Source organism: Neomonachus schauinslandi, chromosome 9 (genome assembly GCF_002201575.2).
Source record: "Neomonachus schauinslandi chromosome 9, ASM220157v2, whole genome shotgun sequence".
NCBI classification, from domain to species: domain Eukaryota; kingdom Metazoa; phylum Chordata; class Mammalia; order Carnivora; family Phocidae; genus Neomonachus; species Neomonachus schauinslandi.
Window position 1 is genome coordinate 10,279,670 of NC_058411.1, and position 27,597 is coordinate 10,307,266.

Genomic DNA, 27,597 nt, shown 5'->3' on the forward strand with positions numbered 1-27,597 from the left:
ATTCCCCAGAATTGGGGAATGTCTGCATCAGAAGAGCTTTTGAGACTTCGCCCTGTCTGGATGAGGCAGTCTTCACCTCCAAGGCCCCATTAATGTCCCTGTCAAAGGAAGATGATGGGACGGTCGATTATGGTGACCTGTCTGGACAGCTGTCAGGAAAAATAAAGAGCAGGTGGCAGCCTCAGGGTTCTTGAGATGCTCCATGTCCATTGGATTTTAGAACAATATGCCCAGGGAGCTCATGACTATAAGGAATTAAAGGAGGGGAGAATTTATCCTGTATGTGATATAAAAAGTTACTCTCTCATTTCTCCCTTGTGGGGAATTTTTCTTCCCTTTCTCATCACCCCTGGGGTCCAAGGTGGGCATGAAGCAAACTTGGTGCTCCTAGGTCTCCCACCAAATTCTTTCACTGAGTAAGTCCTGCCCTCTGGCCTCAAGAGGAGTAAGCAAGGGGCTGAAGAAGGCTGGGAGTATGACTAGGGACACCGTCATGGAAGCCACAGGGCAGAGGTCACAGCCTGTCCAGGCAATGTTAAAACCTGCTCTTTCATCTGGACCAAGGTGCTCTGGCAGAAAAATCTGGTCTTTGCCAGATTTGCAAGAGGATACGGTAGAAAGATGGACTTCGGCATCAGATTGTCCTGGAATGCTGGGTTCTCTGTTGACTTTCCCTAACAGTCTGTCCCTACTTCTGTAAATGGGGACAGAGACACCCACGTCTCCTGATGGATCAGGAGACTTAAATCAAGTAGTATGCATGCACGCAGAGTGGCTGAACGGTTGCTTAGCAAGGGGGAGGGCTCCTGTTATTACCATTATATTCTTATTAAGCTCTTGAAATAATTTGAAAATATAAAGATATTCCTCCAGTTTTCTGAAACCTTAGGCAATTGTTTGTCTCCCAGGAGATGACAAATAACAAACACTAGTCAAGGCTCAGAAGCAGCCTGGCAGGCCCAGGCCAGAGGTTTGGCGTTTGGCATGAACAGCGGTGATAGCGGCCTGACCATGTAGGTGTCGATTGTCGCGTCTTTTTTACAATGGCAAGGATGTTCCAGGTTCGCATTATGGGGTATAACGCATCATGACGTTTGGCATCCTCCACTCAGATGTGGAACGGGTCAGAGAAGCCGTGCTCCAAAGTGCTTTCCATTTATCAAGGGAAAAGAGGAAAGAGGGTAGGGTCATCCCTCCAGTTTGGCGAGAGTGGGTTCCAGTGGCCTTTGAGAAGGAGCCCTGTGGGTGGGCCTTCCCCCTGGGAGAGATGATGAAGTTCAGCCAGGCAGGTCCGGGAGGAACATCCTCTGATGTATGGTCCCTTCTTCCACCAGAGAAAACAAGGCAACTGAGCTGCGCCTATTCCCAGCTCCCAAGGTTCTGTGTCACCCTTGCCAGCCACCCAGGTCAAAGGCCACCATTTCCTGGAAGAGCTGGGGGCCTGCCTCCTGCCCCTCCGGAGAGTAAATGGGCTCCTTGTTCTCGGATGTAGAATGAACTGGCCTGTGGGTGGCAAAGGCACATTGTCTCCTGTCTTGGCAGAGAGGATTATGGATGCCTTGGAAAATAAGGCATTCCACTCTTTTTGGACCCTGTTCCAGGCAGTTCCGCTGTGGAGACTCTGAGTAGCGGGAGGTCATCGTGGAGGCAACTGGCTCGGAGTCGTAGGCTCCAGCTGGAAGGCTGTCCAGCTTAACTCCTCGCATCGCTGGCCCGGCGTGGCGAGGTGCACTCTGGGAGGCTGAGTCAGGTCTGCGCTGCTGGCCGGGCCCCTGCGGGAGGCATCCGTCTCTGCACCAAGTGTAGGAGCCAGGGAAGAGGCCTGGAGACCTTCCAGGCCTCCGGGTTTCAACCGGGAGATTGTGTTCCCCCGGGGAACATTTGGGCATCACAGTTGGGAGAGGAGAGCTCCTGGCATCTAATGGGTAGAAGCCAAGGATGCGGCCAAACATCCCACAGTGCACAGGGCGGCTGCCCACGGTGGGCACGATCCAGCCCCGGGTGTCAGTAGTGCCGAGGCTGAGGGACCCTGCTGCTCTAGGCTAAGGTCGGCACTTTCGTTTGGCACATGGCTACCTGAGGCACAGATTGATGAAGTGCTTGCAAAAGTTCAAAGGGTTTCCAAGACAATGCCAGAAGCCAGGTGGCGTGGCTCTTTAGAGTGAGCCGCGTGTCCAGAAAGAGAAGGAAATTCCCAGGCAGGAGCTTGTTGCCAAGTGGGGACCTTCTGCCCAGTCTCAGCACGCTCCGTCCCTTGGGCAGGCCAGTGTCCCAGAAGTTGTCCGTGGAGAGTGTGGCCGCGGGGTCTCTCGGCCGCAGACTTGGCCCCATTTCACGGCAATGCCACACCACTGATCACCGGGGGCACAGCCCGCCCCAACCTTCTGCTTTGTTATCTGCCCAAGAAGGCTCCGTCTGCTCCCCAAGCCTTGTGGCGATTAAACGAGTGAGCGTGCGTGCCAAGCGTGGCCTTAGAATCTGCCCCCACACACTTGGGGACCGTCTCAGCAGCGGCTTTGGAAGCCCTGACTCTGTCACTTTTTAGCAGCTCTGCCACTTTGCCTCTTTGACCCTCAGTGTCCTCACCTATGAAACGGTACTAAGACTCCCCGCCTTGCCTGTGTCTGCGGGAGGGGACATGAGAATAAAAGAAGTGGGTCAAGCGTCCGACTCTTGGTTTCAGCTCAGGTCCTGATCTCAGGGTCAGGAGATCAAGCCCCGCGTCGTCTGCCTCAGCGCTCCGTGCTGAGTCTGCTTGAGATTCTCTCTCCCTCTCCCTCCTCCCCTCCCCCACTCAAGTAAATAAATAAATCTTAAAAAAAAAAAAAGAATAAGAAGAAGGTGCTTTGGAAACAGCCATTCAGAGGGGCAGGGAACAACTCTTGCTGCCTTTTTGGAAAGGGAAGAAGAGCAGCTCACCTCTCACGGCCCTGGACCAGCGCCATCCAAGAAAACTTCCTGCAGTGCTGGAAATGATCTGTCTGTGATGTCTGATATGGTAGCCATTAGCCACATGTGGCTATTGGATTTTTAATTAATTTTGTTTTAATTAATTTAAATTTAAGTAGTCACATGTTCTCTATATATTATATCAGAGTGCAGCCGTGGACCATTAGCATGGTTTGTTTTTTTTTTCCTCTTTAATACTATGGTTTTTTTTCCCAAAGCCACTGACATTTCAGACATTCCTTTTTTTTTTTTTTTTTAACACAAAGAGCAACAAAGCAGTACTGATTTTTCTCAGCTGTGTCACCAGCCCTTTGTGTTCACAACCTGGACAAAAATCATTCATAGCTTAAGCCAACAGGGACCTTGAAACAGGACTTAGGCTCTGTCCAGACAACCAGCAAAGGATGATTCTGGGAAGGAATCTGGAACATAAGAAGCTCACATGAATCTTGTTGGGAGGTGATGTCATCTATCTGATGCTTGAGAAGGCAGGCCAGGAACTTTCCACACCTTGGCGACCTGATGTCTGGGGTTCCTGCCATGGAACCTGTCCTCAGAGTCAGAGACAAGGATTCTTAAAGGAAGTGTGCCCAGGGGAGACTGGAGGGTGGGACAGGGAAGGGAAGAAGAAAAGTGAGAGTCCAGGAGGCCTGAGCCCGATCCTGTGGGGGGACTCTGGAGGATTCCTTATGTCCTACTATTGGTCCCGGCTGGCAGCAGGGGGCTAGACCGTCCCACCTGGCCCCTGTCGGTCACTGCTCATGGACTCTCCGAGGTGTGGGGGAGTCAATTTCCAGGCTCCCCGCCTCATGCGTATCCACTTCAGCAGCCGGAGGGCAATCTTGCAAAGAAGGGCTGTAGGTGCCCGAGAAAGTCGACATTGTAGCTGCATGTCCCCTGCACCCCAGCACAGGTGGGAAGCCCCCCACCTTATAGGGTGCAACTCCATAGCCAGGACTGAGTTGGATGGCTGCAGAAGCTGCTGTCTGAGTGCCAAACAAACAAAAAGACCGCAGGATGTACCAGGAAGGATCACGGGGAGAGAGGAGGGGTTGATGGCTCTCCGGTGTGCTTAAAACTGCCAGACAAGGGATGGGACAGAGCTGCCTATCCTACCTCACAGCTAAGCTGACGGTAAACTTCTCATCAGATTGGGAGCGAGACAGAGCCTTGGAGACTGGCACCAAAGTGGCGGGCTGTACCTGCCTTAGAAACCAGCCTGTTCTGTTGTCGGGCAGTTAAAGAGTGTAGACAGTTCCTAGAGACGTCAGTCCTAGGTCTAGCCCAAATGGCATTGCCTCTGCCATTTGGAGAACCACTGAACACATTCTTGTGGTGACCCCCAGGATGATATTTGACATGTTACCGTGGTTGATCCTCTCCACCAATGTTCCAGGGAATGGATGAGGAGTTTGTATCATTTCAGTGCTCTGTCTAGGGTCACTTAGCACCTGTGGTGTGCACAAGGCAAGGTCCAGACTCGGGTCTGTCTATCCTCTGTGCTTTTGCTGCGTCATCACACTGTCATTGTTAAAGTTCTCAGACTGGACAGAGCCTGAGCCCCATGCCTAGAGACCTCCCACCAAGGCATTGGTGTGACATTTGGAGTGAAGCGCCCATCTGAGAAATAATATAGAAGGAATGGAATGTTTACTTGCAAAATGGAAATTTAGGGTATAATTTCAGGATGCTCTCAGATCACTCTCCTAAGCTTGTCTAACATCTCAGGTTAAGACCACCCCAAGTGAGGTAGGGATAGACAAACTCTTTCTGTCCAAGGCCAGATAGTAAACAGTTCAGGCTTTGTGGGGCCCATTCTATCTCTGATGCAGTTACGCAGCCTGGCAGATGCAGCCAGAAAGCAGCCATGACCATATATGAACAAATGGGTGTTCCAATAAAATTTTATTCACAAAAACAGGTGGCGGGCCAGATTTGGCCTAGGGATCAGAGTTTGTCGACCATTGGTCCAAGTTGATCGTGAATCCCTGTTCAACATGATTACAACTGTTCAGACAGAGCAGATTCTACCTGATAGGCATTCTTGAGGGCCCCTCATGTATTAAGTGCCCTCTGGAAGGGAAGAAAGCAATTCAACATCTATTCAGTATCAACTAGGTACCGGGGCTCTGCTGAGCATTTAATACATACTCTTGGGAGCATTTTCCCATCCCAAGGTCATGAGTCTCTCACAAACAAAGATAAGCTCATTATCCTCGGTCAAGCAACGTGGGCTCCCACGTTTGGGGCATTAGTGTGTTTTGCTTTTTGGTTTCCTGCTGTTGGTACCTAAGGCACATGAACAACTAAGTGTCTCAGGGAGACAGGAGTCAGTAGGCATTTGTCTGGTGCTTGCTGAATTGGTGTCCATTCTCCAGTGGACTGTAAGCATCATGAGGGCAGGGTCCCTGTCTGTTTCGCTGACCCTCATATCCCCGGGACCTAGCGCAGGGCACGCGCAGCACAGAGTAGGCTCTTAGCAGATATGGGTGAGTGAATGGCTTAGCACACGAACGAGGAGGACTCAGCGCCGTGAGGGTGGGCTCAAGTGGTCACCCAGGGCTTTCCCGATGTGGCACCATCCCATCACTTGTGCCCTGTGCTGAAGCTGACAAGTGCAGACCTTCTGGGCAGCAGGGCATCTGGAGCCCTGGGTGGGCACAGAAGGCTCAGGGGATCTGGGGAGGGTCCCCGGTGCAGGGAACAGAGAAAGGATGGATTGCAGCTACGGAGAGGGAGGAATGCTGTTGAGTAACAAGTCCTAGCCTTAAGGAGCCTCACAAAGAGGGCTGTTTGGGCGAGGAACAAGGGGAGGCGTGTTCTGCAGTCGCCACCAGAAGCATAAATAATTGCAGCAGGCAACGGCCTGCGGTTCCCTCCTGCCCGGGCCTCCGCCCAGATCTTTCCCTTGCATCAGGAAAAGCCGGGGCTGCCCCCACCATGGAGACTGAAACCCAATTCATAATTTTCCTTTCCTAATTAGGCACGGGAATGATGGAGACAATTATTAATAATGTATTGGGATTTTTTTTAATGCCCCCCTCAGGAGCCGGGCCTGAGAACAGCGTCCTTGATGAGAAGCAGCCCCACTGCCACCACGCTGGGCACCGTGCCCAGGACACCAGGCAGGAATAAATAAATCAGAGAAGTGAGTGTCCCGTGGAGCTCGGGCAACAGGCTGGGAGTCACAGATGGAAGGGCATAGAGCCCCTCACCAGGGCGTCAGCAGGGAGGTCCCAGACACCAACTGGGGTTGGGGGGAGCAGAGAGGCTTGGGTGCCAGCCACCCGTGCCCCCTGCTCCTTCCCCTGCTGACCTAGACCAACCCACATGGGACCTTTCCATAGGGCTGCCCCTCTCCCTCACCCTGTAGGGCTCAACCTAAATATCACCTCTTCAAAGAGGCTTCCCTGATGCTCAGGGTGACACCGATGTCCCCTTTCCACACACGGCCTCAATCCCTCCATGCGACTGTGTCTCATTTTGTCCAAAGTGTATCTTTCAGCACTTTGTAGTTGCGTCTGGATTTGCTTGCTTCTTTCTGTCTGGGTGACGGCTGCAGCTTGGCCCTGGAGCCAGACGTCTGGGTTCAAATCCCAGCCCCACCACCTGCCCCAGTGAGGTCGGGCACCTTCATGAACCGTTTCCCCCTCCTGGTCCAGCACTGCATTCACCCCTGGGTGCACCCTCAGCCCCCTGACCGCATGCTCCCTTCCGACACCGTGGGGAAAACCGGTCTGCCCCCCGCCGTCCTGGGCATGGGGTGAAGGCATGTGGGGTGAAACGGCCAGCCCTGGACCGGACCCACTTTGGGTTTCCTGCCCCACCGGACGCCCGACACCTCCCCCATCCTTGCTCAGCTGCTGACCTCGCTTCCCACTTCGCTGAGACAACTGAAACCATTGGAAGGAAGGAAACAGCCACTGAACCCCCCTGTCACCTTTCCTACATATCGGGGTGGGAGTACCCACCTGCGCACGGGGGCATATCCCCTCTCCTGGGTCACACCCAGCACGCGCCCATGTGCGCACACACACACATACTCCATCTCCCATCTTACAATCGTTCCCCAGCCACCACATCCCCCCCCATCTATGGCTTCCTGTTCCTGCTCCCCTTTGCAACAAAACTGCACCACCGAGCTGTGCATTCTTGCTATTTCCATCTCCTCTCCCCACATTCTCTCTTAAATGGCCCCAATCAGGCTTCCTCCGCCATTCCCCCAAAACCGTCCCTGCACTGGTCACGGTGACCGGCCTCCTCTTCTGTGTCCTTCCCTGACTTGGCCGCAGGACTCCACATGGCCTGGCCCCCCTCTGCCTTCACTGGCCTCCTCTCTCCTTGGTCTCTTCACATGGAGGCATCTCAGGGCTCAGGCCTGACCCGCTGCTCTGCTCTGTCTGCGCTCTCGCACTTGATGATCTCGGGCCCGGGTGCTGATAGCTACAGCTGAGCGCTTGCTTCTGAATTCAGAATCTAGATCCAGCTGCTTGCTCGCCGTCTCTCGTGGGGTGTGATGGGATTGCCAGACTTGGCTCCCCACCTGCACACCCAGCAAGCTTGCCCAGCCCCGGCCTTCCCCATTGTTGATGGCAGCTCCCTCCTTCCACTTGCTCAGAGTCACCTGCAACTCTTCTCTGACTCTCAGGCACACACATCCACACTTCCATGAACTTGACCTTCCAGACGTATCCTGAATCCACCCTTTTTCCCCCACCTCGGCTGCTGAGCCCCACCAGAGCCACCATGCTGTCTGTCTTGGGCTATTGGCAATGACTCCCCCAGCTTCCTATACTCCCCGACCCTGACACACACACACACACACACACACACACACACAGAGTCTACTCTAAACAGAGTGACTGAGCCAATGTGAAGTCAGACCTGACCACTCCCTCTCCAGACCCACCACGGCACCTCATTTCTCAGTGTAAAAGCCCAAAGCTTTCTCATCTCCCCTGTCTTTCCCCTGCCTGCTTCATCCCTGTCACACGGGCCTCCTAGCTGCTCCCCAGACACGCCACATCCCCGCTGGCCTCAGGGCCTTTGCTTTAGCTCTTCCTCCAGGCACCTGCGTGATGAACCCCCTTATCAGATCCCAGTCTTTGCTCACATGTTGCCCCTTGAAGCCATCATGGCTGCCCTTGTCCACACTGCAACCCACCCACTCTGCACCCCCCACCCTCAGCCCCCCAAAGCTTCTCCGTTGAGGGGTGAAAAAAGGACATGGCACTGTCCACGAGGAAAAGAGCCTTCCTATTTCCATGCTTCTCCCTTAATAGAAAGGAGACAGTTCTGGAAGCTCCCAGCCGTCTTTCCCTCATGTGTCATTGGCCAGGTCTTCATGATGTGCCCACCTCTGAATGAATTAGGGGCAGAAGGATTGGACCAACCAGGCCTGGCTGAACACCACTGAAAACCCACCTCCTGGGCTGGACGCGCCTCCCCAAAGCCTGAGCCCTGCGGGGAGTAGGGGGACACAGAGGAACCTCTGGCCCCTGGTGGGGGGCGGAATTGGGAAGACTTATCACAGAGGGGGATTCTGTCCTGAACCCAAAGCCCGAGCCAGATTCCCATCGGCGGAGAAGGGTTGGAAATGCACGTGCTCACTGTTTTCATCGGGCGCAGCACCAAAGGAAACTTTTCTCTCTAGAAATGGGGGCTTATTTCAGAGATTTGCATAGAGTGCCAGGGTCTGATCTCGTATTTGTGGTTGTAAAGTCGGGCCACACACCCTGGCCCCTTCGGGGTGGGAGATGAGTGAGCGGCCCCACCCCCAAGCGGCCCCACAGGGGAAGGCGGACGCCCCTGGCACTGACCTCCCCGTGGACACCCTGTGCCCATGAATGGATGGCAGTGGGCTGAGTCGGCCCCTTGTGTTCCGGAAACAATGGGCTCTGTGTGGGGGCGGGGGAGGAGGCTGCCCCACACCCCTCCTTCCGCAGTGGGGCTGGGGACACCGAGGCAGAAACAGGGAAAGGGCCATCAACTGTGAAGGAAATTCTGAGAACCTGTGTCCTTCTGGGTCCCAGGGGCAGGGCATAAGGCAGGGCTGAGATGGGGGGGACACAAGTCTGCTCCTCCACTCCCCCCCTCCTCTGAGCCCCAGCCCCCCCTCTTTGACCAAAGGGCCTATGAAACAGGTTCTGTCGCCGCACAAATGTTTTAGCAAAGCTCCTGGACCTCACCGTCCTCAGGAGCCCCGTGGACCAGCAGTGCTTGAGGTGAGCAGGCTGAGGCAGGGGCCAAGACTGAATGGCTCGAAAACATTCTTCAGAGCTTCAGCAACCTGGGGCGCGCTCTTCCCAGACAGCCGGACGGTGTCCTCGGGACCCTTCCTGTGGGGGGGAGGACATGGTACAGAAAGGGATGCCCCACACCTTAAGGGCCAGCTGTGCCAGGAGGCATCCCTGGGAGCAGGGCTGTGAGACCCCGGGGGCGGTGCTTCACACACAACAGTGGCACGAACCTGGCAACGTCACCAGGCCCAGGCCAGCTTCTGACCGGTTTCCCACAGGCAAGGCTGAAGGGCTCCTCTGGTCGGGAAGCACCGTCATGGGCATCAGCCCCTTGAAGGAAGCTGGGCGCCGCGCAGGGGGCCCTCCACACGCCTGCGCTCCATGGCTGTGACCCTCTGATGGGCCAGGAGCGGGGCTGCCAGGAGCAGGGAGCAGAGGGTGGCCTGCCTGACGTCACACAGCTCCCTGGGGCACCGGACCACCAGCCCACAGGAATCCCGTGGGTCTGCTCAGGCTCCTTGATACGGTTCACATGGGCACATTCACAGCTCCCCTGTCCACAGCTGCTCCTTTTCCAGACACTTCCACAAGATGTGGGAGCATCTTGACCTCTTTTTCATCTCTTTTCTAGCATTTGCCACTTGCGTAATTATACATTCCTTGGTGGATCTCCTGATATGCGTTGGTTTCCCCACCTTGGGAGGGACCTCATCCGGCTTGCTCACTCCCTGGACTCTCGGCTCCATCTCCCCAACTTCACCCAGTTGGCTGGGCCCTACTGGCTTCTCCCTTCTGGGACCCCTCTTTGCAAACTCTCGGGCAGTAATCTGGGGCAGCCAGGGCTCCCCTCCTTTGTTTCTTGTTCTTCAGAGATCCCCGCCTTCTGTGGCCTTGAGGTCCGCTATTTTGAAAACCATCGCTGTATGTGTTTGGTATATTTTGTAGATGTTTCAGGTGTGGGGAGGACAGCAAATCTGGCCCTGTTACTGCATCTTAGCTGGAAGCAGAAGTCCCGAATCTAAGGGTTTTGTTTGTTTGTTTAAAGATTTATTTATTTATTTTAAAGAGAGAGGGTGAGCAGGAGGGGCAGAGGAAGAGAGAGTCTTAAGCAGACTCCGCGCTGAGTGGGGAGCCCGATTGGGGCTCCACCCCACGACCCTGAGATCATGACCTGAGGCGAAACCAAGAGTTGGACGCCCCACCGACTGAGCCACCTGGGGCCCCCCAAATAGAAGTTTAAATGATGCATTTCTTGACTGGGAAGAAAGCAGCTCCTTTGATAAAGCGAAACTCGGGTGGTTCCACATCACGTTCTCTGGTTGTCACTTTTATCATCTTTACAGACGTCAGGAGAGTTTAATGAATACAGCAGACAGAGCCTTACTGAGTCCCAGGACAGAGGGTGTTGTGACCCCTGAGAGGTCAGGACAGCTCCTGCCTATCTTCGGTGTTTGCAGAATCTTGGCCCAGAGCAAGGTGGGGCGGGGCGGGGGGGGGGGGTGCCAGAGGAGGCGGAGCTCCAGCAGCCTCCTGTCTGGGACTTCACACCCTGCTTGCCTCAGCCTTCCCCGTCTGACCACCTGCCTCTCACAGGCGTTGCCTTAGCCCTTGATTCGTAGCACCGAATGGCCTCCTCCCCTTAGCCACAAATGACCTTCCCCTTGCACATTAGCAAATCTGCACGTCTGGTGTCTTGGAGCCTGCTGGCTCCTTGAGCAAGTCGACCAGATTCTGGCCAGCCCGGTAATGATCCGTGGGCAGCTGGTACCAGACCTGGGCACAGTTTCTATCGAATCCATCTTTGCACTCCCTACTCCTAGCGTGATGCCAGGGATGCAGGTGCTCAGCAAATGGCTGGTGGATGCAGGAACGAACGAACGAACAAATGAATGAGCATCTTCATGTGATGTTACCTTCTCAAATATGCACCATCAGTCTGCTCACGTGCTAAGCTTATCGTATCTGCAAAGGGGTACTGGCCACACCAATAGGAAGAAAGTTCAGGCAGGAGCAGACCTGGCCTGCAGCCCAAAGCTCAGTGTCCCAACCCTCGCCCCTGCAAAAGATGCTTCTTGATCCCGAGCGTCCCTGTTTGTCCTTTTTCTGAAATGATACTTCTTAGCCTTCCTCCAGTTCTGACAGCCCCTGATCCTTCCTCATGTAAAAAGAATGACTGGAGCTAGGATAAATAAGGATGGATTCTTTGAACACAAGAGCTGTTTTCTTGGCAAAATCCAAGATTTATTCCCTGGACTAGATTCACAAAATACCTCCCTCTTTTCCTATGCATTAGCTTCTTGCCTTGAGTAGCTTCCTCACAGGTGTGTGCTGAGCACTACACCGCTGAATAATATTGGGGGCCCGAAGCAGAAGGACCCTCCCAAGCCAGACTCCCTGCTTTCTGTACCAGTTTTGTCTGAAAAAAGTGAGCAAGAAGGAAATCCCCACCTCATTACCGATGAATGTAAAGAACATCACAAGAGACGCTCTGAAATTGAGTGTCAAATTGCAGATGATTTTTAGGAACAATCCTTCTGTTTCCAGTTGATGGGATTTCTCAACAAATGCCCTGGTGGCATTTTTGGAGGGACAATTCGACCTTGTAGGAATGTCCAGGTTATCGTTGTTTTCGGGAGCTCCTGGGCTCACTTACTGTGGCAACCAGAGACAGCCCCTTTCCCCATATTTCCAAGTGCCCTCTGGAGGGGGGCTGCCCCCAGCTGAGGATACAAAGTGGTGATGTGAGACCCAGCCACCTGTGGGCCATTGGTGGGCAGGTGTGAGGGTCCCCTTGGGCTGCAGGCATGGCCCTTGGGACTTGGTCCAGAAATTTTACAGCCTGAGGTAGAATTGACAGAAACCAAAATTGCTTCCCTTTGCAGTGAAAACAAGGAGACAAGTCCTTTGGGGTTGGGACCCCATGTATCTGGTTGCATTTCACACTGTCCTACAGTGACCACTGTAGGGAAGATTGGGCCTGGATCTGTGCTGGGTCACTCCAGGAAGACTCGGCTAAGCCAGGGATGCCCCAAAATGAGGAACTGGGTCGGGGGAGGAAGCCAGGCTTCTCTGGGGGTGGGGGGAAGAGAGAGGTTTGTGTCTGATATTTCACCAAAAAAACACTGAAGACATTCATCATGGGGAAAAAGAGAATCCTCTTCAATCTCCTTTCCCTTATTTTAGAGCTTATTCCTATTTTGAATTTCATATTCTATATCTTCTCAGTGTTGGGGTTTCTAAAGGCCTGATCTCGCCCTGGCTGAGAGCAGCCCCGTGGCTCGGTGACACCCTTGTCCCTGGCATCGCTCAGGGAGCATTTCCGAATCTGCTTGGTTGTGTGGTGATCTGAGCCCCACATCTGGGGACCTTGCATTTGGTAACAGGGCTTTAGCACCTGCTCCTTGCAAAGCCAATCATGACTTCCTGCGTCTCCCCGCCCAGCTGCAAAAATGCCACAATCCGGTAACAAGTCAGTAACCTATAACCCCTCTGCCCAGCTTGTTTCTCTTTCCTTGTTCCCAGCAGGTATATACAAGAGAAAAAGCACTTGGGAAAACAAGCATGACAGTCCTTATAAAGTTACTCACACACACACACCCTAGGACCCGGCGAGCCCACTCCCAGACGTTTAGCCAAGAAAAACACAAAAACATATCTATACCACGCACGCAAATGCTTCTAGCAACTTTATCCACAAAAGTCAAACCCTGGAAGCAGCCTAGGAGTCCACAACAGGTGAACGGATAAACGAATTATGGCTTATTCATAGAATGGAATACCCCTCAGCAGTAAAAAAGAAGGAACTGCCGAAATTTGCAGCACCGTGGATGAATCTCAAGAACATTTTGCTAAACGAAAGGAGCAAAAAAACAAAAACAAAAAACCACACAATGCATGATTACATTTGCGAACTTTCAAGAACAAGCAAATCTCATCAATGATTTTAAAAAGCAGAATAGTGGTGGCCTGCGGGGCAGGGATTGACTAGAAGGAGGCCCAGGGAAACTTTCTGGGGTGATGGAAATATTCTATGTCATGACAGCATTGTGGCTTAGGCAGGTGAACGTATTTGTCAAAGCCAATCAGACCACACACTTCCAGTGGGTAAGAGTCACCATATGGGATTTACACCTTGATGATTAGGACAACAACAACGTCCATAGTAAGAATGACGGTGGAGATGAAGCCATCCACGGTGTCCTTGGGAAATCATTCCCTTATTCCCCATGTGCTGTGGAGTCCCTGAAGGTGTCTATTAGTCATTGGACTCAGAGCCCAGAGCCTAGTTTTGATTCCTTTACACAGAGTCACAGGTCTTGAAGACCTGCCCAAAGCTAGTAGTGTCTGTCTATCTGTCCATCCGTCTGTCCCTCACTCCCTCACCAGCCCCCTCTCTCTTTCCCTCCCTCCCTTTTCTCCCTTCTTCTTTCTCTCTTTCCTTCCCCCCCCCCCTCCCATTTCTTTTGCAATTCAGGGCACTTCTTTCCAGTTGTGTCTGGACATTTCAGAGCCTCTGGGATGAGGCTGTGTGACGTCTCTGCTTTTCTCAGGAGAGCGAACCAGCTTTGTTGTGAGCCTGATCTACCCCTGTGCTTCGTCATCAGCCCCACATAAGTGGTGCCAAGGGGGAGGACAAGCTCCCTCAGAGACTCCATGGATTGAGTAATGACCAAGGGGCCCCACGGCACCCAGGGTCAGATGCTTTGTCGGTGACACTTTTCCAGATTTTGGCCACCGTGCAAATTGAGGCAGCTGTTAGGTACTCACCGCATGGGCCAAATCCAAGAAGGGAGACAGCCTGCCTCTTAGAAGAAATCAACTTTCCACACTGACATTGATGGGCCTCCCTTTCTCTCCTTCCTCCCGCAGTGTGAGCCCTGTGAGCCCTGCTACCCACCCCCACCCTCAGAGGAAGCGGATTTAATGCCTCAACTGAGAGAATGAGATGTTCTGTTATTTTTCATGGGAAATTAAACCTGACCCTGCTGTCAGTTAGCTCATGCCAAGGGAGGATGGATGGCCCCGGCCTCAGCGCTTAACCCCTGCTCGGAGCACGTGTCTGGCTGGGGGCCAGCCATGATGTCAACTGCCGCTGGGGTGGGGGTGGGGACGGCAGGACAGGTCAGAGAGCCTCCATCCTGGAGGGCGGAGGACTGATGATGGTGAGGCCACCACCCTTGGTGTCACCCACAACAGTCCACCTCTGACGCGGCCGGCACCTGCTCATGCGGGGGAGACTCAGCCTGTCACTATGTCTTTCAGCCCCCAACTCTACCTCGTGCCCCGCTGAGGAAAGCTGGTGGTCGGGGCTGGTGATCATCATTGCGGTATGTTGTGCCTCCCTGGTGTTTCTCACTGTGCTTGTCATCATTTGCTACAAAGCCATCAAAAGGTGAGTGCTCCCGGGGCTCTGAGCCCGGAGGGGGCTCCGCCTGGGCTGGGGGCTGCTCCGCCCACCCCCATCATCTTTCTTTAAGCCATAAAAATTGTTAAGCATTTAGTAAGCAGAAAGAGTGTATAGTGAATGCCCATATATATGTATACATGTATATATATAGTGACCCCCCCACCTGGAAGTAACAGGCCCTGCCTTGCGGAACTCACTCAAGGCGCCTAGGACCTAAGAGTATGGAAATAATCCTTGCAGGGTGGGGGATGGAGCCACTGTTGGTTTGGTGTAGGAACTGGGTTTTGGAGTCAGATCTAAATTCAGATACCAGTTCAAACTGTGGGACCAGGAAGAAATCACTTTAACCTCTTTGACCCTCAGTTTCCCTACTTGTAAAATGGGGGGGAAGAATGACAGCCGTATACTGTCACGAGGCATGGTGAGATGCTCCTGTCAACAGTATGCACAACATGTATACTCCTCAGTGCCTGGCATACAGTAGGTGCTTGCAGAGTACTGCGTAGGGGTCCATTGTTCCAGTGGCTGCAGATAGAGGAGGAAGGGTGACAGAGGGAGCCAGGCTTCTCTGGGGGGAAGACAGAGGTTGAGATGCCTCAGAGAAGATTTTCAGTGAACAAGACTTCAGCTGGGTTCTGGAGGATGAACAGGGGTGCTCCAGGGGAGTCGTAAATGATCCAAACAGCAGACTCACTTTCACAAACACTCGCTGTCCTTTCTGTAACTACCAACTCACCCTGCCTTTCAAAAATGATCACCAGTCACCACCCGCCTCGTGGAGCTGGGGTCTGCAGCCGAGTGTGGCTGTCATTGGGGTCTGAGGTTTAAGCTGTGTCCGGGGCCCCTAAGTCTGGTAGAATAGGCCATGTGGTGGATGGCCCTCCCCCACCCCGGAATTACAGCACAGCAGCTCCCCCCCTAGGTCCCCTGACCTCCAGGCTTCCCAGCCTCCAAAAAATGTTCCCCGTCTACCCCAGCTTCCCGGGACCTTGGGGGAAGAGAGCGTCAAAAGACAAACAGAAATGTTGCAAAACACCCAAGGGTGCTAGGCATTGTTCGTATATTTCTAATAAAGGTTTTGAAAATTCCCGAAGGCCCAAAGTTAGGGGGTCTCTATTAAGAACAATTGGAACACCTAAACTATTTCACTTTAGGCTTTCAATCCGTTGTTCTATGTGATTCCATTTGAATAATTCAAAAGCAGAAAGAGTAAAATATCAAGTCAAAGGTCTGACAACGAGTGCATGTTCAGGCACGGAGGGTGACAGGCCAGACTGAGCGGGAGCATCCTGGCAGGACACGAGGGGGACAGGGCCCAGGTACAGCAGCTCCCCGGGGATCGGCCAAACCCTGGGGATCTGCCTCTCGGCCAAGAGCCCCTTCTACAAGCCCCCTGCCCTCATGCTATCAGATAATGTCCACAAACAATGACAAGTCGCAAGGGAGTAGCTGTAGCCCAGCGTCTCTTCAACAAGTGTGGGGGGCGGCTCCTGGCCCCCCTAACATTCCCTCAGTTCATCTTTGTCACATCTTTTTCCAATCCACTGCATTTTACAGATGAGGAACCAGGTGCAAAGGGGTAAAGGGAACTGCCCAGAATGGCACAACCAGGGAGCAGTGGACTCCGAATTTGAACGTGACTCCAAAGCCCAGCCCCGACTGTGGCCAATATCACTAGGATTGAGCAAAGAGCGGACCTCATTATTCCTGTCTGCCCTTCCTCAAGGGTGCCCGGGCACCTGGGGTGTGGCGGTGCTACTTTGAGGAAGGGAGGACGGATGGACAGAAAGGCTCCAAGGCTCCCAGACCCTGCAATTCAGGGGGAGGCCTGGCCTTGGAGACCAAAGTGGATACGTTGGGAGACCCCCCGGGGACACAGCCAATCTGATTCCAAGTGGCCTACTGTGTGCCTGGCTCTGTGGGGGCAGAGACAGGTAAGATCCGGGCCGTGCCCATGGGTTGCTCACCCGACCGAAGGGCGGTGGGGGGCAGATACGCGCATGACCATGACCGCATTACAAGGCAGGTGGCGATGAGGCTGTGGGAGGCTTGCTGGCAGCCTGTGGCGCTGCCCGGAGGAGTCATGGCTAACTCTGATCGGGATGATAGAGCATCTGAGCTGAGAGCCTGCTGCAGTGGGAGGAGGATTTTGAGAAGCAGAGCAGGGAGGCTTTCCAGACAACGGCACCTGTATGAGCGAAAGCACCAGGACACCAGGAAGCTCCAGGACCGCGGGAGATGAGGCTGGAGGGAGCCGCGTGCCTGACGGGGAGGTGCTTGGCCCACCGGGCTGAGCAGCTTGCTGGGGCTCGGGAGGCACAGGGAGCTACGCGAGGTTTGCCAGGAAGAGCACGCAAGACCCACCAGTAGCACTGCCAGAGAGGGGCCACTGTCCCCTCAAGGACGCCCCTCCCACTGTCCCCCCACCCCCCAAAGAGAGGCAGCATTCTCAGGTCACCTCTGCCTTCCCTCTCTGCCGCAAACTTCGGGAGAGACGTGCTGTCTGCTCCAACGTCAGGAGGGCACGAGGAGAACTAACTCACATTAATAGCTGACTGGCGGTGTGGCCAGCTGTGGCGTGCTGGGCTTTGTTCCAGCGGAGCTGGGGGTCGGCCAGGAAGGCGTGTGGGGGTGCCCCCTCCCCTCCCCTCAGAGCAGCCTGAGGGGCCTCCTGTCTGCCCTCTGTCCCCTTCCACAGGCTCTGAGCTCTTGGTTCCTGGATCTGTCAGTGGCCTGGAAAGACACCAAGCTCAGGCCACATGGCTCAGTTGATCGCTTCCAGGGGTGTGGGCGGGGCTCCTTTCCAGGGTATGGGCGGGGCTTTCCTCTCAAGGATGTGGGCGGGGCTTCCTCCAGGGTGTGGGCGGAGCTCCTTCCAGGAGTGTGGGCTGGGCTCCTTTCCAGGAGTGTGGGTGGGGCTCCTTTCCAGGACTGTGGGCGGAGCTATCTTCCAGGGCTGTGGGCGGAGGTCCCTCCGGGAGTATATGCTGGGTTCCTTCCAGGGGTGTGGGCGTGTCTCCCATCCAGAGGTGTGGGCGGGGCTTCCTTCAGGAGTTTGGGCGGGTCCTGGGAGTAAGTGGGGTTGATGAAGCACTCCAGGACCGTAGCCGTGGGGGGCGTAAGCGCCCCTAGGACCAGGACAAGGGGACGAAATGGTGCCACAGTAACTGGAGAACCTAGAGAGCCCGAGACTCAAGAGGGGCCGCTTAGCAGGAGCTGTGGTTGGAACAGATGGAAATGAGCCCCAGAACAGGAAAGGTAGGGGAGATACACCCCAACCTCTCTCCACCCTCCCTCGTCTCCCGAGGGCGCCTCTCACTGGCCAAACCCAAGGAACAGGGATGCCCGGGACATGCAGTGATAGGCGTCAGCCTCCCAAGGCACAGGGCAGGGAGAGGATGGAATGGATGCGTGGGGGCAGAAATAGAGACCAGCACAGTCCCTGCTCTGCAACAGCACCATGATCCGCATCCTCCTCTTCGAAAGGCCTGGGACATGGGAAGAAGACCCAGCCCTCTGCTCCTCCAGACCTCATCATCCAGAAAGGGCATCCCCGCCCACAAAGACAAATAGTCAGTGACTGGAGGGGGCTCTCTTCAGGGTCAAGTAGAGGCAGAAATAGAGGCCAGCACTCCCAGAACTGGCCTGGAAGGAGGCCTGTGTGGGAGAAGCTTAACCCCTTGGGGGAGGGAGAAGGGGGCAGCCCGAGTTATAGCTGTGAGGGAGAGCAGATGGCCCCTACTGCTGCCCGGGCTGACCTCTGCTGGGGGCTGTAAGAGATAGCATCGAGCCAGCCAGCTATCTGTGTGCATTTCTCTCCAGAGTCAATGGAGGATTCCTTGCTCACGGCCAATTCTTTTTGGTTAATAATTCATTTGAAACATGCCTCTTCTCTCAGGAAACAAAAGCATTTCATGTCAATGTAAAACCATTAAAAGGAAAATTCAGTGATCAACCCAGGTCTTTTTTTAACTCTCACAGCCTGATGTCCTAGGGGAGGATTTCCAAGAGATCTTTGTGAATGGCCCCAACACAGCCTTGGGGAGCCAGATTGCTGGGAGGATGTTTCTAGAATCAGTTGGGGTAGGAAGGTGGTTCTGGAGACGCCAGCTTGGTTTGGCATCTGGGGTGCAGGCCGCAGGCTCCACAGGCCTCTGCAGGAATGGGAGGAGACAAGAGCAGGTGTAGAAGCAGCACCCCACAGTGCCCTCACTGGGCATGACCTTGGTGGGAGGTGGGGTCGAATCAGCACTTCCTACTCACAGACTTAGTGAATCAAACTGCGTCCTGTGAGTCAACAAATGCACCCAGAGTCCCAACTCTGAGCTGGGTGACATGGTGCTCGGGGATGGGGGTGCTCCAAGGCGGGGAGCCCAAGGAGGGGCACCTCCCCCAGACCCAGGGCCCTGAGAGGTTTCTTGGAAGGGGAATGGTGTTCATCAGACCAAGGGGCTCAGGAGGGGAGCTTCTCACAGCAGGACTAGCTCATGCAGTGGCCCTCAGGTCCCCTGCCAATGACCCCAAACTTCTGCAGGGTCCCCAGCCATGGGAGCCCACACAGCTTACATTTCAGTGGCCTCCTCCTTGCTATGAGCTTGCTGTGAGCAGCTTCTTCTTCTTTTTTTTTTTTTTTTTTTAAGATTTATTTATTTATTTGCAAGAGAGAGAGCGGGTGGGGGGTGTGGAGCAGGGAGAGAGAGAGAGTCCCGAGCAGACTCCAAGCTGAGCTCCCGTCCTGGGTGCTTCGGGCACAGTCCCTGCCCTCAAGGCCCACACCTCGTGGGGGGGGGGGGGAGGAGACAGTGTTGATCAGACCACCCCCAGGAGAGGCGTATCTGGAGGGACTACCAAGCGGAAATAATGTAAAGCAGACACAAGGAAAGAAGCTATTGGTCCAGGACAGGATGGGGACCTCAACCAAGCAATGATCGGTGTGAGTCACTGAGACAAAGTGCCAGGGCGCAGGTAGGAGGGCCAGGCCAGCGGGAGGAAGTTCACAGGCCCATGGACTCTCAGGGGTGAGGCCACCGTCCTAGGGGCGCATTTGCAACTTCTGTCAGCCCCCCCGTTTGTGCAGAGAACAGGTGACACCCATCCCCTCCAGGCCCCCCGCCTCGAGTCACCCCTGCACCCCAGGCGCCCAAAGAGCACCTTTCCTCCTCCTCCGGTCATCCGTGGCACAGGGCCTTCACCTTCTGCCATCGATTTACCGTTAAGCCACTTGACGGCCGTCTCGTTCCGATTGACAAGGTATTGGTGGACAGACGATAAGAGGCTGCAGAGCGGTGTGGCCGATCCCGCAGACCGCTGATTGCGGGCGGTGAGCAAGCGTGCTTCTCCCTGGGAGTGAGCTCTGGTGTGCGTGCACCCGAGGGTGCCCGAGCACACACGTTGTCGCTGGGCTCTGATGCTCCTCGGCCTGGTCCACAAATTACACCTACTGTGTGCTGCGGACTAGACTAGGTGCCAGGGATGTAGAGATTCACAAGACGAGCCCTCAGCCCCTCACTAGTGGTGTAAGCGGATTAAATACACACACACACACACACACATACACGCCTGGGGGCCTCCATCTGGTAGGTGTCTGCCTTCGGCTCAGGTCCTGATCCTGGGTCTTGGGATCAAGCCCTGCATCCCACTCCCGGCTGAGCGGGGAGTCTGCTTCTCCCCGTCACTCCCCCCTCCCCAACTCGTGCTCTCTCTCACTCTCTCTCTCTCTCAAATAATAATCTTTTTTTAAAAACTGTTATGCAAATAAACAAGGTGCTTTTAAAACCTGAGTGCTGTGAAGGAGGGGGAGAATCCGAGAGAGCTGGAGGAGAGAAAGAGAAGAGGTTGGGCGAGGGGGTGCTCCCCGCACCCCAAGAGTCGGGAACGCTGTGCCTGCTTCCTGACACGGTTTTATGGTTAGAAAGAAACGTTAGGGCTTCGTACATCCACAACCTCCTTTTTACATTTTTATCGAGGTAATACAGGCACATAGTTTAAAACGTCAACTTGCCACAAGCCTGGTAAGAAACACAGCAGCCCCCTAACTGCCCCCCTCTCCCCACAGCCACATTCTTGAGAGACCACTGCTTCTGGGTGTCAGTGGTTCTGGTCTTTCTCTCCATGCTCTGAGCACTGTGTATATGGCTATGAGGATTTTCTTTCCATTTCATACATTATCTGTTGGCTTTCCAAGAAGCAAGGCTCAGCACCCTCCCAGGGCCCACAGACATACGGAACACTGCCTGGTCCCCATCACAGGGGCCTCCCGGGTGGGAGTCGATTAAAGTCTACCTTGGCACGACAGCGTGCTATCTGCGGCTCAGTCACCTCATGTGCGGCGATGTGCTTGCTGCCCTGGAGTCAGCGACACCTCCTCTCCGTGTGCACTGCTACCTCAGATGATCCATCCCGAGGTGCCAGGTTTGCCTGGAGGCTCTGTCCGCTCCGGGGCAAACGGGCAGCCGGCAGCTCCCTGGGAACCTGCCACACTCAGCCCGCTCCCTCTCCCATCCTTGTCTCTCTCCAGCCTGACACCATGGTGTTGTTTCAAGATCTTCCCTAAATCACAGACCCCATAGCCAATCAGCCAGTGAAGTTCATTTTCTTTTTAGAATTGACATTCTCTTTGGAGCTTTGGGAGGGGGGTGGCCGAGAAAGGTGGGTTCTTGCTGACTGTGTGGCCAGTAGAGAAGACCTGGTGGCCTGGGGTGGAAGCGAGTTTCCTGTGGGGTCTGAGCCACAATGAGCCTCCTGGGTCATGGGAGGAAACTTGAGTCCAGGCTGGGGAAGAGAGCTGGCTCAGGTCACGGAGGTTTCCAGCCCTCCTCGTTGCTCCTCGAGCTCGCAGGGAGCTCCCTCTAGCCACACGCTGCTCCTCCTCTCACAGCTCAGTCCTTCCTGCTCCTCACTCAGGCCCGAGCTCAGACACCACCTCCTCTGACCTGTGTCGCGGGCTGCTCTAGATCCCTCTTCCGGCCCCAGCCCTGGAGTTGGAGCTTTCCCTGATTTACGTTTCTGCTCTCTGCTCTAGGCAGGTTAATGTTGGTGTTTACACGTGCATGTGCCCCCACATGTGTGTGAGGGACTGTATGCACACGCACGTGCACACTTGCACGCACATCGGAGGGTGGGGGGAGCAGTCCTCTTATCTCCCTCATCTCCCTGGTGGCATCTGGCGCGTAGTCACTATTCGTGATTTTCTGTGGCTTGAATGGAGGCTTGTTTACATAGACTTGCCAGATGCTACCTTTTATTTAATTAATTAATTAATTTATTTATTTATTTTAGAAAGAGCCAGAGAGAGTGCAAGCTGGGGGAGGGGCAGGAGGAGAGAGAATCTTAAGCAGACTCCCCGCTGAGCACGGAGGCCCACATGGGGGCTCGGTCTTCCGACCCTGAGATCATGATCTGAGCAGAAATCAGGAGTTGGATGCTTAACTGCCTGAGCCACCCAGGTGCCCTCAGATTCTACCTTTTAAATTAGCAAACTCTATAGAGAATTTCCGTGAACTCAGTTTTTTTCTCTCCCTCTGGGTAAGTGAAGTAGAATCTGCTTTTCTTTTCTTTTTTTTTTTAAAGATTTTATTTATTTATTTGAGAGAGAGAATGAGATAGAGAGAGCATGAGAGGGGGGAGGGTCAGAGGGAGAAGCAGACTCTCCACTGAGCAGGGAGCCCGATGCGGGACTCGATCCCGGGACTCCAGGATCATGACCTGAGCCGAAGGCAGTCGCTTAACCAACTGAGCCACCCAGGCGTCCCTGAAGTAGAATATGCTTTTCGAGGAGATAACATGCGCCCGGTTTTAAATGCCTGGCCCCTCCCCTTCACAAGTTTGGGCTTCCAGTTCGGCTCCCCTCCCTCCAAGCCCCAGTGTCTTCCGCCTTCATGCTGTCCTCCAGCTGGTGTGTGTGTACAGTGACTCAGTGGCTCCCTCCCCATGCCCCGGGTGACCCGGCCTCCCTCCAGCCTGGGCATGACACACTGAGACAGGCCCCCTCCATCTGCTGCCTCCTCCCCAGCCCCGCCGCACACACCACCGGCCCAGCCCTCTCCCCCCGGCCCCTGCCGGCCTGCACAGTCAGGACCAGAGCTGGGCAGGAGGAAGACAAGACTGGGGCGGGGGGAGAGGGACTGGGGACAGGAGTGGAACCTTTTCATCCAGCCTCATCTCACATGAACTTCTGGGAGCTAGACATTTATCTTGAAGGCCCCTCGGATCCCTGGGTTCTGAGATTGGAGCTGTCTCTGTGCCAAAACCTCTTGGGCCAGGCAGGGCCTGATGCAGTGATTGGACGCTTGAGACCCAACCGTTCCCATCTGTCACTTCTCCCTGCTGCCCCTATAAGTTCCTGTAACAGCACCACCCCCCAGGCGCCAAATCCAGCCTCTCTGGCTGGCAGTCCAGACCACCACGTCTGACTGTGCCATGAGTCGAGTCAAAGCTAGTGTGCTCCGAGGAGGGACCACCTCTGGCCGAGCACTGAGCACGGATACGTGGCTGTGGCCGCTCCGAGACCATCTTACTTCCTTGGGGACTTCGGCTGGATTCAAGGACTGGAGTCTTGTGCTTTGTTGCAGGACCAAGACTCAGTCTTCCAACTCCGGGGCTGGTGGTCTTTCTTCCGGGGCTCACAGCTGCCCTCCAGGCAGCCCAGGGCTTGCTTTTCCCCAGTGGTGGGGTCAACACACAGGCTTCTCTTGAGTCCCACAGGCCACAGTATCTCTCATCTTTATCACCTGCACAGTCCTCCCTCCGAGGGCAAGAGATGTAGCCCAGAAGAGGCAAGGGCACTGTGTGTCCCCATCTGCCTTGGGCCGAGATGCTCGCTTGGGCTCATTTATGCCCCTTCGCCCTGCCCCCAACCAGGGACCCACCTGCTGTGGCTGGAGATGGAATCCTGTCCTGGTGGTGGGAGGCAGGCTGCAGGGGGAGCAGCTTTGTGCAGTGAGGCGCATGGTGCTGCAGGCCAGTCATGGCCAGAAAGGCAGGCAGATGGTGGGCACGCTCGGCGCCAGTGGATGGGAGAACCAGACGGGTCCCTGCTTCTCGGGGCCCTTTTGTCACCAGGAAGCTCCATCCCTCCCTGAATTCATCTCTGTAGACATGCTGGGTGGAAGTCGTGGGGCGGGATGAGGGGTAAGACAGAAGTCCCTGATTTAAGGAGCCCTTGGAGTGAGGTCCAAATGCCCGGCCCTGCTGACTGGGTCCCAGGGGCGAGCGCCAGCCCGCGAGCCTCCCGACGCCCGCCTTCAGCTTGCTCAGCCGGAGGTGGCTGGGCAAGGAAGCCCTAGGGAGGTGGTCCAACCGGGGGCTCAGTCGGAGGGTGAGGATGGTCCTCAGTTGCATCCCTGACTCACCTTCATGCAGGTGAGGGGAGGAGGTGTGCTGGGTTAGAAATGAGGCTGTGCTTCTTCAGCAACTACGCTGGATGGCTCGCAAAAAGGCTTTTCCTGGCTTCTTGACCCAGGTTTGGAGAAGCCTGCAGGCGACAAAGGCATCTCGTCGTGGAAGGGGGTGTGTATGTGTGAGGGGTGTGCATGGGTGTGAGTGTATGCGCGCTCTGGTGTGTGTAGGTATGTGTGTAGGTATGGGTGGGTGTGTGTATAGAGGTGGGGTGGGGTGTGTTTCGGGGGTGGGTGCAGGGGAGGATGGATGCTTTCGGAAGAGGGAGTCTGAGACTCAAAACCTCACGGAAACCAGACCCTTCCGTGGGGGGCCTGAGACATGGAGCGAGCTGGCAGCCCTCCCTTGCCAGGCTCCTCAGAGCTGTCTTTGTCCCCAGCTCCCCTGGCAGAGCTGCAGGCTGAGGGTGGGACCTGTCATATCATTGTCAGCAGGACCCAAGAGGGGCGCCTGGGTCCTGGCCCTCCCTGCCCAGGCGGGCGGCTCCGGTGGAGGCTGTGGCTGGTGGCCTGAGCCCCGCCGAGCCATCAGCACAGTGCTCCATGGAAAGACCGCGCAGTACCTGCTGCTGGCCGGGCAAGGCGGAAGGGGTCCAGGGTGGGGGACCCACCTCCGGCACGCAGGGATCCTGGACACGGCCGAGGAAAAGCTCACTCCCCTTTCTCTTGGTTTTAGGAACCATGCCTTGTAGGGCGTCGTCTGTGGCCATCCCTTCCTGCACCAGGGTGCAGATGCCTTTCTTTGGTTTAGTGGGGCCAGCCCCGGCTGGCTCACGGCACTGCGGAGCCAAGCTGGGTCCCAGCAAGCCTCTCTGGCATTTCCGGAGCCCCACGGGGCATGCATTAGGTAGGAAGTCCGTGCAGACTGGAGAGCGCTGGCCGCCGCCTGCCCGCAGGACAGCTCCCCGCTGACTCCTTTCCAACGGCAGTACCAAGAGCTAACAAACACTTATGGAGCACTTACTGTATGCCAGATGCTCATCTAAGTGCTTAACCCACATTAATGTATTTCCCAAAAAGCCTATGAAATGGACACCATTATTGTGCCCATTTTATAGGCCAGGAAACTGAGGCAGAGAGGGGTTAAGGGGCTTGCCCAAGATCACACAGCTGGAAGTGGTGGGGCCTGGGTTTACTGAGCCGTGACATCCCAGCGCTTGGGCAGCATCACCGTGAAGTGCCCTGCTAGAGGAAGGACAGAGGGGAGGGGTGAGGCAGAGCCATCTCCCGCTGTAGCTAAAACCCCAGACTCCACTGGGCTTCTGTGAACCCCAGAAGGGCTTTGGGAGTGGGCTGGGGCTACAGCCCGGAGAGTAGAGTGATTGAGGGCTCAGCTCTGGTGGAGGAGGGGAACAGACCAGGTCCATTTCTCAGGAGAACCCTTGGGACAGCGACCCCCAGCTCCCCCTGCCATGCCCAGACTCTTGGAGTGCTCCTGGTGGGCGGGGGGGGGAGCTGCGCCAGCCGCAAGTACCACTTTGCTGGGTGGAACCCCTGCCCAGACCCCCTTTGTCCTTTCCTGCCTGGGAAGCTGGCTGGGGCCATCAAGAAGGCCCTGGGGCTGTCTCCTTGCCTTGTCCTCAGCGTCCCTCCAGCCAGGCTTGCTTCCTGCTGGGCCCTCTGTGCCAACATTTCCCTCCAAGCCTCCAGGGAATGCAAAAGGGTCCCTAGCACAGCCTGGCTTTAGAAATTTCACCTCTTCTCTTGGCAGAAGAAATCCTGCTGATTTCCTACTCTGTGCCCTCCATGCTTTGCCCATTTCCATGGGAGTTCCAGACCCCTTTCTTCATCTCTCCATTATCCACTCTGGCAGGCCCTTCAGCCTAATCTCCCCTGACCCGGACTTGCTCCAGTTGACTTTTCAGACCTAGCCCAAGACTGAACATTTACTAGGGAGAAAAGCAGTGTGGGTTTGGGCTCAGAGATTTTTGTCTGTTCCTATTTTCCGGAATCCTGATTCTGATGTCCATCCTCCCCCTTGTAGATTGATGACAAATGTAGGAAATGCACCACCCCACCCAATTTCCTGGGCCATGCAAACTCGGAGTCAGGAATGAAGCCCACCCAGCAAAGTCAGAGCTGCTCGACGCCCCTGTAAAGGGGTGGGTGGCCCAGGGGAGAAAGGAAAGAGACCAAGGAGGAAAGGCCCAGGGACGGAGGCTGGCTCAGAGGCTGTCATTTCCACAAGCCCATCACAAACAAGGCAACTGTCTGGCCCCTACAAACCTGGGGGTTCTGGAAAGTGTCCCTGAGCGTCTCCATAAATAGGGTTCTTGGGATGTGCTGGGTTCAAGCAAAATGAGACGGGCCTCTTGGAGATGGGACTCTTGAGAACTTTTGGAACTCTCCAGGAGGAGGGTGGAGGAAGGCCTTCCCAAGCTGATGGGAACCCCTTGTGTTGGGGGACAATGCCTGCTGGGAATGCTGACTTAATGGAAAGATGTCTGGACGAGGATATGGTAGGAGCAGGTGGCCCCCAACCAGCTGGGGGTCCTTGGGCAAGTGACAGCTCTCCCTAAGCCTCAGTTTCCCCATGAAATGAATCTCTTAACCCCAGGCCTAGCTTCTTCAGGGTACCATTGTGAGAGGGGACAAGAAAATCTGTAACCAAGAGTGCTTTGCACATGTGATGGGCCCCAGGAGGAAGGGCTGGTTTGCATCTCATGTTTCTAGAAGCCACCGTGGCTGAGCCTGACACCCGGAGGGAGTGCACTTGGGTTTCTCTGTGTTTTGTGAGCTACTTCTGCTGCAAGGAAAAAGGGAACAGTTAATAGATGTGATCTCAGGGTGTTGCCTCTGAGCAGGCCTGATAATCCCACCCATGAAACTACTGATAACCACCCTGCAGACCCTGCCTCCCCCAAACTAATTCACCTAAGACTTCGTCCCATAGGCACCCACTGGTCACCAGGTACCAGTCCTCCTCAGCCTGGGTTTGGGAAGGCTCTGGGGACATTTGAGAAGGCAGAAGCAACCAATCACCAGGCTTTCAAAGATGGCCTTGGACATTCAGTTTAGACAACGCACAACAAAGGCCAGTTTAGGCTCAGCCCCAGCATTAGTGGGGACAGAGGAGGTGACTGAGTGACGACCCCATGGGCCTCAGCTTCACACAAGAGGCAGCTGTATTGCAATATGGGATTGGGCGCCACAGCCTGTAAGTGGCCGAGATCGGGAGGCTGTAGCCAGCAGGCCTAGTGCTGGGGGCCGGAGCCCTCCTGAACCAGTCAGGAGAGGAGGTGGGATTGGAGCCAGGCCAGAAAGTAGGACTGCAGATCCAGAACCCCTGCACGTGAGCAAGAGCCTTCTCAAAGCCTCCCTCCCAGCCTTCCTGAGCCGTGTATGGATAGCAGAAATGGCTCTTGGGGTTAAACAGCCTCTGAATGAACTTCAAGTGGCCCAACGTGAAGTGTTTGAGAACCACTAGTGGGCACTCATTTAGTTTGGACATTCACTCCTGCCACTTCTGCCACCATCAGCCGCACCACCATTACCATATCCACCCCCATCAACACCACCATGACCACCACCCCCCTCACCATCACCTCCACCACCCGCACCACCGTGACCACCACCCCCCTCACCATCACCTCCACCACCCACACCA

General features: G+C 55.1%; 1 protein-coding gene across 1 annotated transcript in view; it reads left to right on the forward strand.

The window, feature by feature from the left end:
- PRIMA1 (proline rich membrane anchor 1) overlaps positions 1–27,597 on the forward strand; it is a 56,130-nt gene that overhangs the window by 27,141 nt on the left and 1,392 nt on the right. The window contains exon 3 of the mRNA XM_021679658.1: positions 14,451–14,580. Coding sequence (XP_021535333.1) covers positions 14,451–14,580 — 130 coding nt within the window. The remainder of the gene's footprint in view (positions 1–14,450; positions 14,581–27,597) is intronic.